At 41.2% G+C, this 11,866-nt stretch overlaps 1 protein-coding gene across 1 annotated transcript in view; it reads right to left on the reverse strand.

Annotated features, from left to right (window-relative positions):
- PRPF6 (pre-mRNA processing factor 6) overlaps positions 1 to 11,866 on the reverse strand; it is a 49,409-nt gene that overhangs the window by 18,890 nt on the left and 18,653 nt on the right. The window contains exons 9-13 of the mRNA XM_075901012.2: positions 11,640 to 11,802; positions 6,905 to 7,023; positions 6,003 to 6,221; positions 2,007 to 2,129; positions 645 to 766 (exon numbers count right to left, since the gene is read on the reverse strand). Of these exons, the coding sequence (XP_075757127.1) occupies positions 645 to 766; positions 2,007 to 2,129; positions 6,003 to 6,221; positions 6,905 to 7,023; positions 11,640 to 11,802 (746 nt within the window). The remainder of the gene's footprint in view (positions 1 to 644; positions 767 to 2,006; positions 2,130 to 6,002; positions 6,222 to 6,904; positions 7,024 to 11,639; positions 11,803 to 11,866) is intronic.

Genomic DNA, 11,866 nt, shown 5'->3' on the forward strand with positions numbered 1-11,866 from the left:
TTTTTCTAAGTTTAAGTTCAAGAGAAATCTTAATCAGAACATTTATCTGATATAAATCAGCAAAACTTTTAATTAAAAAAATGACTGAGGATCTCCTTGTACACACAGTGAGTCACTGACCACCTGTTGTGCCTAGAGAAATTTAAAAGAAACAGATGCTACATTTCTAGGGGTATGTCTACACTAGGGGATAAGGTCGAATTAAAATACGCAACTCCAGGTATGTTAATTGCGGAGCTGAATTCGAAGTACCTTAACTTGAATTTTGGCACTATCCATATGGCAGGACATCAAAGGGAGCACACTGCCCCTTCGACTCCCCTTACTGCTCATGGAAGCAGGAGTACCAACATCAACTGCAGCACCCCTCTCTCTCAGTTCAAATTAGCATGTCTTCAAGAGAGCCGCTAATTTGAACCCTGGAAGATCGACTGCAGCAGCTTCGATCTTCTCTGTAGTGTAGACATACCCCATGTAATTTACCATCCTACCATTTGTAAGATGCCTCATTCCCAAGAGGCTTAGCCCATACCTCCATATCACACCCGCCTCTTTTTAATGACTCCACACCAGTCCTACCCCACACACTTCAGAAATCTAAGAACGCCCTTTTGGTAGCATCAGAATTTTTTCAGTAGACGTACCTGGTTCCATGGTTCTTTTCGAAGTAGGCTGCTCGCAACCACACACTTTTTTTGCTTGGGAAAACTTGTAAGGCATAAGCATAAATTGCCCGAGCACACTCTAAGGCATTGTGAGCAACACACTAGAGAAAAACAAAGGGGGGGGGGGGAGAAATCAAAATGGAGTTAGTAGAGGGTCTAGCTATGTAAAGTGCAGGATAAGGATGTTAAATTGCTTTATCTGGCTAAACATGTAGTCGATACAATTTGTATTGGTTACACAATTAGTTGATAAGGGCCACTCTGTAGAGTCGCAGGGGGGTAAGATCCTGCAGCCTCCCGCACTGCAGCTCTACATTTTAAATGTAGTAAAAGCCGCTGGGCTCTTGCTACATTTAAAATACAGAGGCGCAGTGACCCAGACCAACACGAGCCGGGACTGCTCGGTCCTGCCTTGCGCTGAGTCCAGCAGCCCCTGTTCACAGAATCCAGCAACCAGAGCAGCTTCCCCAATCTTCCTCTTCCCCCGCTGCCTCTATCAGAGGCAGCAGGGGGTGGGAGGCACCACCACAGAGACAGTGCTGGGAGGAACTGGCTTTTAGGCCGGCTCCCCCCAGCACTGGCTCCTGTTTCCCCCCCACACACCTTCCTGCCTTTCATACAGAGGCAGCAAGGGGGGAGAAGCAAGTAGCTGATGTGCTGGTCAACTACCCTGTGCTTACTGGGTAGTCAACTACTTGCTAACATTCCTAGTGCAGGATACAATAATGTACATATCAATGGTAGCAGAGCTCAAGGTTTTACAAGGATTCTATTGAGTGGTATTTACCAAATCCATATATTAGCAACAGGACAAAAATACTAACAATCACTTAGTAGATATTAATTATAAACTGGATTTGGAATAATTCTAAGTAAGGTGCAATGGTGGGATTCTCATCAGCACATGAGTGTCCCAGGAACATGTATGCTACTGATTTCCAATTGGGCTTGTGCTCTTAAAATCACTCAGGTGACTTTTAAAATTCATTATTTTTAAAATTGGCCATATATGCTTATATATGCACTGCTTACTTACAGAACTCCCTAGTGAGCATGCTTACATGTGCACAAATGTTTTATAGGCTCAACTGCAGGCCAACATATTGAAAATGTAGCTAGCAGACTCACCTTGGGGAGGCCAGATCTAGAATAGCAAGGTTGCAGCAATTCAAAATTGAGATGTGCTAACAGAATTCAGAGGCAAACTTGCACAGTGCTTATCTGCATCTGGCCAGCAGCAGCATCTCTTCATTTTCACAAAAACAGATCTAACTTCCCAATAGCCAGTCCCTTTTACCAACTGCACTTTAAAGAAGACAGAAGGGCCATAAGCAGACATACGCTATCTGCATCTTCCATCCAAGTATGTTTCCGATCTTCTTCTTCGATCCCAATTCCAATCACAGCTCGCATAATAGCCTGACATGTGGCTACACTCCCAGCTTTATCACACTCCTCAGCATCCTAGAAAAAATGAGAGCAACACTAAGACAGTCTGATTTCAGTCTGAAAAGCCAGCAAAGGAGACAGTACATTCTATAGCAGGCCTGGGAAAATATTGCCCCGTGGGCCAAATCCGGTACAACAGGGTTAGCCTCTGGCAGGATGCCACCACTATATTTATCTGCACCTCTGTAAAAATTACTTAGAAAACCTAGATGTCTTCAAGTCACCAGAGCCTGAAGAAATGCATCCTACAAAACTCGAGGAGCTGATGAAGGAGGTAGCTGAGCCTTTAGCTATCATCTTTGAAAAATCATGGAAGTTGGGAGAGATTCCAAAAGACTGAAAAAAAGGCAAATATAGTGCCCATCTATAAAAAAAGAAATAAGAACAACCCAGGAAACTAATGGCCAGCCAGTTTAACTTCTGTGCAAGGAAAGATAATAGAGCAGGTAATTAAGGAATTCATCTGCAAACATCTGGAAGAAAATAATGTGACAGGTAACAGCCAGCATGGATTTGTAAAGAACAAATCATGTCAAACCAATCTAATACCTTTCTTTGATAGGATAACAAGTCTTGTGGATAAGGGAGAAGCAGTAGATATGGTATACATAGACTTTAGTAAAGCATTTGTTGCAATCTTGCATGGCCTTCTTACCAATAAACTAGGGAAATACAACTTATGGGGCTATTATAAGGTGGGTGCATAATTGGTTGGATAACTGTTCTCAGAGAGTAGTTATAATGATTCACGGTCATTCCGGAAGGGCATATCAAGAGGAGTTCTACAGGGGTCTGTTTTGGAACTGGTTCTGTTCAATATTTTCATCAGCGATTTAGATATTGGCATAGAGAATATGCTCATTAAGTCTGTAGATGATACCAAGCTGAGAGGTGTTGCAACTGCTTTGGAGGATAGGGTCATAATTCAAAATGATCTGGACAAACTGGAGAAATGGTCTGAGGTAAATAAGATGCAGTTTGATACAGACAAATGCAAAGTATTTCACTTACAAAGGAACAATCCGTTTCTCACACACAGAATGGGAAGTGACTGTTTAGGAAGGAGTATTGCAAAAAGAGATCATGGGGTCATAATGGACCACAAGCTAAATATGAGTTAGAGTAACTGTTGCAAAAAAAAAAGTAACCATGATTCTGGGACTCATTAACAGGAGTGTTGTGAGCCAGACTCGAGAAGTCATTCTTCCGTTCTACTCTGCACTGATTAGGCCTCAAATGGAGTATTGTGTCCTATTCCGTGCACCACATTTCAAGAAAGATGTGGAGAAATTGGAGAAGATCCAGAGAAGAGGAACAAAAATGAGCTAAGAGGGAAGCCTGAAGGAACTGGGCTCTTTAGTTTGGAAAAAAGACGACAGAGGGGACACGATAGTGGTTTTCGGGTATCTAAAAAAGTGTCACAGGGAGGAGCAGGGAAAATTGTTCTCCTTGGCCTCTGATGATAGGACAAGAAGCAATGGGCTTAAACTGCAGCAAAGGAGGTTTAGGTTGGACATTAGGAAAAGCTTCCTCACCGTAAGGGTGGTTAAACACTGGAACAAATTGCCTAGGGAGGTTGTGGAATCTCCATCACTGGAGATATTTAAGAGCAGGTTAGACAGACACCTGTCAAGTATGATCTAGACGGTGCCTGGTCCTGCCATGAGGGCAGGGGACTGCACTTGATCTCTCAAGAGCCCTTCCAGGTCTATGATTCTAGGTATGGGAGATTGCAGCTCCTGTTGGCTGTGGATCGTTGTTCCCAGCCAATGGAAGCTGCAGGAAGCAGTGTTTTGGTCTGCACCGCTTCCCACAGCTCCCATTGGATGGGAACGGTGATCTGCAGCCAAGAGTTGCCATCATATTAATCTGCGGAGGTGCAGGTAAATATAACAGAAGAGGCCCGCCAGGGACTAACCCTGGTGAACTGCCACCATTTAATTGCCCACCCCTCTTCTATAGCATCCTTTGCACAAGAAGAACTGACAAAGCATGACCTCCCCAGTCTGGAAGAGCCCCCTCTCCATTTCATCAACTCTCTTTGGACTAAGCCAACTGTGGATTTTGCCAAAATAAAATGCTGAAACTATGTAGAGAAGTGGGGAGGAGGAGTGAGATGGGATGAGAGAGAGCACAAGATAAGAAATGCTCCAACATAGACTGAGCCATGAAATTAACAAAAATCATATGCATGAAAACAAATGCACAAATAGAGGGTGGTGGCATGAATGCTCAGAACCTCAAAATTACTGAGCTTCCTTTCAGTTTGGCTTGATCCTTAGATTTCAGTATTTAAATAAAACCCTGCTGGTCACCACTAAGTTAAGGAACATTTTGTACATTTATCAGAACACATGGGGGAGGGGGGGGGTTGTTTTAATATACACAACTCAAAAAAATTAAACAAAGTTTGTGCAGATTTGCCAAATTCTGCTTTTGACAAAACATCCAGCATTGAAAATTCCAGCATTATGTTAGTTTGAGAAAGAAAAACAGCAAGGTTTATAATGGAAGTTTATTTTCAACCTTAATTAGATTGGTTCCTACCTCTATAAATAAAATGGTATCTGTTTTCGATTAGAGATATGATAGTGAAAAAATGTAAATTGTTAACCAATGAGCCTGAGCTCATCAGTTAACTCACACAGTAATATGCAGGCTCCCCTGCCCTGCACTAAGACAGCAGCAGGGGGGAAGGCAAGAGTTGGTGCTCACAAGGAGCCAGCTTTTAAGCCGGCTCACTCTGAGCACCAGCTCCCAGGGAGTCACCTCCCCCTCACTGTCTCTGATACAGAGGCAGCAGTGCAGGAGGACAGGTGGGAACTGGTACACATGAGCAGCTGGCTTTTAAATTAAAATTAAAATTAATGTATTAAGGTAAACACGTAACTGCTGACAATTTCAGCCGCTACAGGTTTACATAGGGTATCAGAGACAGCAGGGTGGAGGTGGGCAGATGCCTCTTCCCATGTAAACATATAACTGCTGAAAACTTCAGTGGCTCTATATTTACTGAAATAAACACATTTTAACATCCCTCATTTAAATAATGGGAATGGTAGTTTTATAAATTACCAATGATTTTCCTTAGTGAAATTCTTCTGAGTGGTGTGCCAATTGTGCAATGCAGAGGTGAAAAAGCTGTGTGTAGCCCAAAAGCTTGTCTCTCTAACCAACAGAAGTTGATCCAAAAGAAGATCCCTCTCACTCTCCTTGTCTCAGTGCATATATGAGATCGAAATTAACAGAGGTAGGCTCAGACACTGCTTTACCTGAATTTTAGTTTTCATTCAAAACTAGAGCATGTTGTATGAAGACATGGTGCTGCAAAGAAGTGTAGTAGGCCAATAATATATTTTCTACTTTATTTTAAAATAATTTTCTGCCTTTAGGGCCATGGTTCCACTACTTTTTACTGTCCACAGGCAACAGTTACAACCATTTCTTATAATGTGTTGTCAGAAAAGGTTTCCTCCTGATGAATGGATGACTTTTAAAGCAATTCATCCGGGTGTAGAAAATACTCGAAAGCACAACTGGAGGCATGTGCCCCCCCCAACACCTTCACACAGCACCTGATTTATCATGAAGTAGAATATTTTTAAAAAGTGAACATCTGACACTAGTATACTACATTTTCCAGCTAGACTGTGTTATTCCCAGACATACCACTTAATTATGGCACCAGCGTGGCTCCTTACAACCTAGATAGTTATTGATCAGACTTAGATACATGAACACGGATAAGCTACACCAGAAAAAGCTCCATATAATTTATCTGCAGGAGGTTTCAGAACAGGAATAATGAATAATCTGAGATGTATGACTGTAGTCCAATACTAGCATGCACACAAGGTTTTTGTTTAAAAAGGGCACACACACAAGTACCTGGATCCACTGCTCTCTGTTGATTTCTACTCCATTTGCTCTGAGAGACGTGATAGCTCTGTCAATGATTTTCTCCACCATCTGAGTGTTTCCATTGGCTTCCTCCAGTTTGGCAGCAGTTATCCAAATGTGACGGTCTGTTGGGATGTTCTCACGGGCTTTATTTAAGACTTTACGAGCATTCTCGTATGTCTCCAGCCTTGCCAGAGCAAGCCACAGCTGGACACCAACAACAAGGTATATATTAAAACAAGGGCATAGCAACACTTCAAACAGTCAACATGGGAGACACAAGGTTTTGCACCATACAGATACTCTGGTAGACTTCTCTCCTTTCCACACTATAGGCAGGCTGCAAGATGCCAATATACAAGTAGTAAAATAATCAGAATTTACCACTGGCCTTCAAAAATTCAATACCTCTTATTCCAAGAATGTGAATATGTTGTCTCTGTAAGACTTCAGCAATAAAATTTTCTGTTGTCAGCCGGATTTATAGCTCAATATATGGTTCAGTGTTTTTAAATTAATAAAACAGCAGCCTAAGATATCAAAGTAATGTGTGTGTGGGTACACAATAATAAATGCATGTGCAAATTAGGTAACTGTTAAAGCAAATACACCTAACTGGCCATTTACGGGTACAATAATAATTTACATACACAATTACAGTAATAAGTACAAGACAAAATGAGGTGTAAACGCATGCTGAAAATCACCATCTGAGGAGTGCAAGTTAACCCAGAAAAATACTACCAGACCTGTCTTGCTGTCAGTTAAAATACTTGGCAAACCCCCACACTGCACTTTACAAGTACTGAAAAGTAAAGCTGACAATAAACATCAGCCACTTTCTATAGGAACATCCTTAACCCAAAGCAGAGAGAGATCTGTTGACTTACTTCCACGCTGGTTGGGCAGCATTCCACTGCTCGGCTCAGCATTATCCTAGCATCTTCGGGTTCTTCTAACTCCACTGCTGCCTTCCACAAGCGTACTGAATTTGGAACATGCTCAAGGGCTAGAAAGGTAAAACAGTACTATTAAACTTGGTATAGAAGGCTTTTAAAAGAAAAAAATGTTATACTGGCAATAATCACTACTGCAAACATAGCTATCCCCATTCTTTCATAATGAAGTACCTAGGGATGTAAAATTTCAATTAACTAGCTAACTGAATAGCCAATTCAATTTGCATCGACTATTCGATTAGTTGATAAGGGCACCTCCATCTTTGAAGTACAGCAACAGCTGTTGCTACAATTCAAAGGTGAAAGCAAAGAGAGAAGCACGGGGCCTCATGCTCCCTGTGAGATTTCAAAGTGGCAGCACCGCATGGAGCCCGGGGTCAGCTGGGGACCCCGAGCTGCACATGGCATTTCAAGGCAGCAGATCTCGGGTTCCACGTGGTGCTGCTGCTTTGAAGCACCCCCTCCTCTTCTCCCCCTTCGCTGCCTCTTTGCGATAGAGGTAGCAAGGGAAAGAGGGGAGCGACTAGTCGACTAGTGTGTCGACTATCCGATAAGCATTTGCTTATCAGATAGTCGACTAGTTGTTTACATCCCTAGAAGTACTAGAAGGTCTTCTTGTTTCTCTTCAGCCAGTACAAGATGAACTGGTAGAAAATCTAACCTGAAATTCCACAACTGCAAAAGTTTTAACTGGTAACATCTGTATTAATTCTTTCAGAAACTGCTTTAATGGTTGTCAGAACACAAAAAATCAGGAAAGCAAGGAAGCTATAAAGCACTGTTTCCCCCAATTCAAGCTAAACAAAAATGATTTTCAGACAACTTTTGAACAAGTTAAAGGCTTTTCCACTTCATCTTAACTGTGCCCAGTTTGAGATTTTATATCTGTTAGATATTACAGGTCTAAGTAGGGTTCAGATCAGTTTTAGAACATTATGACAAATGTTTTATCTCCTTAGTACAGTCATTTTGTTATTACAGTAATAGAAATGTAGCCGTGTTAGTCTGGTGGAGCTGAAGCAAAATACAGGACTATGTAGCACTTTAAAGACTAACAAGATGGTTTATTAGATGATCAATCTGATCTGAGGAAGTGGGTCTGGCCCATGAAAGCTCATCATCTAATAAACCATCTTGTTAGTCTTTAAAGTGCTACATAGTCCTGTATTTTGCTTCATTTTGTTATTACATTTTTCACTCAAGTATAAAAACAAGTATATAGGGATTTGTCCTGACAAAGGCAAATATGACAGGGTGTTCTATGTGTTTACAATCTTCGGCTCTGCTGAAGTTGGATTAATACACGAGACATATATTGCTCTCATCCATCCAAACAAATCTGGTCCGCTCCAGCATGTAACCCAGAGCACCCTAAATCCTCTGTCCCTGCCACACAGACATCTTGGTGTGCAAGTATATGCAGTACACCCTGATATTGAAAATTCCTATGCAAGAGTCAAGTGCCTCAGACACCAGTTTAGATTTTATTCAAGAGCAAATTGGTTCACTAGTACATCATGCATTGGATACCATTGTAATTGTCAAAAATCTCCCTCAACAATTACTCTCTTTTAAGCATTTGCTGACTGTTTAATTGACACAGTTTAGCTTTCCCCAAAGCTATCAACCAACATGGTGGTTTTGGAAGAGCTTTGAAAAAAATGTTTCAGACCAACACTGAACAGATACAAGGCACTGAATTCCAAGTGCCTTTTCAGTAACATAATGATTCCATTTAACCAAGAACTTTTCATCTTGTTTTAAACTCGTCAAAACATTTTTTATCCTTGATAGAAACTTATTCCAGAATTTCCTGGATCTGCTGTGTGAAACATTAAACTTCAAACAAAAAACTTCTCTCAGCCTACCTTTGCAATTTAAAGTGTTACTGGGAACTTGAGAAAAACAAACAAACTTTCTTTTAAGTCTAATTACTATAAGCAACACCAAAAAATTACAAACAGAATATTTGTCTACTTTTCAGATGTTTATCAGCTGCACTTTGTGCACATTCAGTTCCACTGTTTTGTCAGGTTAGTTTTTCCCATGCTTATATGGCAATCTGTCAGAGCAACAGGAAAGAGAAACGTTTTTAAAAACAGGTGGTGTAAAATCACCAAAAAAATGGAAAGATAATTCCAAGGCAAGAATATCATCTGAAATTACTTTTAAACTTAGTTTTTGAAGTTGAGGTCTCAAATTAATCATGTTCCTTTAATTTTTCCAACCGAGACTGAGGGAAGACAAAGATTGTCATTCTGAGCTTCTTTCAGATTCAAAACCAGAAGGAAATACATATAGAAAAGTATCCTGATTGGGATGTAAATGTTTAACAGGTAAAGGCTGCCCCCGTAGGAAGAGGTTGCTCCGGTGTCAGGAGTAGCCACTGCCTGCAGGGGAGAGGGGTAGGGGACTGCTCCCTACAGCTCAGCTGAACTGGAGTGGCCCCCTTACCCCCTCCTCCCTTAACCAATTAAAACAGTATGTTTAACCAGTTAACCAATTAAATGGGATTTTACATCCTTAATTCCTGACTAGCTGGATGTTAATTATTCTCTTTCAAGTTTACAGTAGTGGGAGATTTTTTTAAAGCATTTTAAATGAGTAATGTCAGCCTTTGACAGCTTTAAGTGCTACTCGGCAGGAAAGAGCATGTCTTCATAGAGCATTAATTTCTACACCTCAAAATGAATTCAGGCACTCGGCTTGCTGCCTCACTGGGGAGGATAAAAGCATTAAAAGCTCTAAGTGCTTGCTGGGTGACAGGATCACACAACCCACAGAAATAAAAGAGAAACACATTATGGGATCATATTTAAGTGCTGCTACTTGGCACTTAGCCCTGATTATTTTCTGGTAAACACTAGTTAAAATTGCCAGTTTTCACATGATACCTGATCCAAACACCTCCAGCCATCAGTTTTGTGATGCTCCATAGGATGCAGTAGCCTAACGAACACCATGAAGTGGATAGCAACATGTGGAATTTAGAAGCACCATGGTAAACTCATACTCTTTTCTACCAATATAGATAGCTATAACCAAATTTTCCCCTCAGATAATACTCAGAAGTGAAAATAAAATGCTTTTTACAGAACATACAATATCGCTAATAATTTAAACAGAGGAGAAAAATAACTTGCATACTTAACATGTTCTAAATCATTGATGTAATCCAGCTCAAGTCAGATCCAGAAATCGATCATTTTCCCATGACTAACATCTGTTTTTCTATTTGATACTAATTGCAACTCTTATAGACACACACAAAGTTTAGCAGCAGCTGTGAATTCTTTTGCAGAATTTAATCCATAACTAAAAAGCCTCACACAAAATAATTAATATCTGAATTCTTGCAAGTTCCAGAACCACAACTGCAACCCTGAAATGCAAATCTTGTATTAAAATGTTGGAATAGGCAATTTACGCCTCTTGGTCCTAATTGCGGATGTAATCGTTCTAGATGCTATGCAGTCATGTAATACTGTGGATTGCTGCATATAAAAGATCTAGCAAAGACTTTAAAAGCTTTTTCTCCTTGGATACCTAGAAACTGCAGTAAAGACTTTAAATGCTAGAATTCTGCAGCTTGACAAGGAGGCAGCAACTGAAATGGGACTGGAGCATCGACTTCAAGCAGTCAAAAAATTGATGCTATGGTGCCATGGACAAGACCTCTAATTTCAGCACATCAGGATGGATCAGTCATGAGAGAGAAGTGCCAACCATACTGATACTGTGTGCTAGTTAATGAACAGGTATTATATGAGTTTGAGGAAGGCAATACATTTCAGATGGATGAGCCAAAGAAAGAGCTGCGATGGCAACAGCATAAAAAAATGCAAGCATTTGAATAAATGTAGAAAAAAAAGTGCGTCACAGAAACACAGGAATTTCTATACTGGAGAGACTCAAGGTCTGTCCAATCCAATCTCTGGATCCTCTGACCAGATGCTTCAGAGAAAAGTACATGATCTCACCCCCTGTAAGTCTGTAATAGTTAGAGACTGACTTAAGTCCTGAATCTCAAGATTTAATACCACTTCCACAATTTTTGTTGTCAAAACTATAACTGTATACTCAATCCCATTTTGAATCCTGTTAAGTTTGTAGCCTGAATTTCCCATAGCAATGAGTTCCACAGTTTAACAACACACTGCATGAAAGAATATGTTCTTGGTGATGCCAAGAATCACATTTAAATCCCCAGGCCATGCCCTAAAGCGTTTGTGTTTTATTAATTTTTAGAAGAACACTTACAGGAAATTGAAGGATTAGTTCTCGTATTCCTGTAGAACAGAAGTGGGGAACTTAAGGCCCACGGGCCGTATGTGGCCCCTCACTTGCCTGGATCTGCCCCCCAAGACACAGGGCTTCCCCCCCAAACACTGGGGAGCTTACACTGGCATTCTAGCCTCCTTGACATCCCCCCATGGGGGTGGAGCACACAATCTACTAGCCCGGGACCCCCTAAGCTCTGGTGTGTGAGGGGAACGTGAAGAGTGTCTTTCTCCTTCTCAGTCAGGGGCATCTGTGAGGGTTCGGTTTTTTGTTTTTGTTTTTTGCTTTGCTTCTTCCTTATGTGCGGCCCCTGCCTGATTTTTTCTGTGGATCAGTGGCCCCCAACCCCAAAAAGTTTCCCCACCCTTGCCGTAGAAAGTCTCACCTTTCCTAAGGACACGTTTCTTTGCTCGTATATCAGTCTCCAGTTCTGCTGCTCTGATATAAATCCGGACAGACTGTGGGAGGTGGCGGACTGCCTGGGCCACCACAGCCTTTGCCGTATCCCCAGGCTGCAGACGGGCAGCTTCTAACCAAACATCTTCACTCTGTTGGTGAGCAAATAGAAAATGTATACCCTCTCCATCAGAGCAAACACTGGCAAAAGTCCCA

This window comes from Pelodiscus sinensis, chromosome 17 (genome assembly GCF_052426305.1).
Source record: "Pelodiscus sinensis isolate ZL-2025 chromosome 17, ASM5242630v1, whole genome shotgun sequence".
In the NCBI taxonomy this organism is placed as follows: Eukaryota; Metazoa; Chordata; order Testudines; family Trionychidae; genus Pelodiscus; species Pelodiscus sinensis.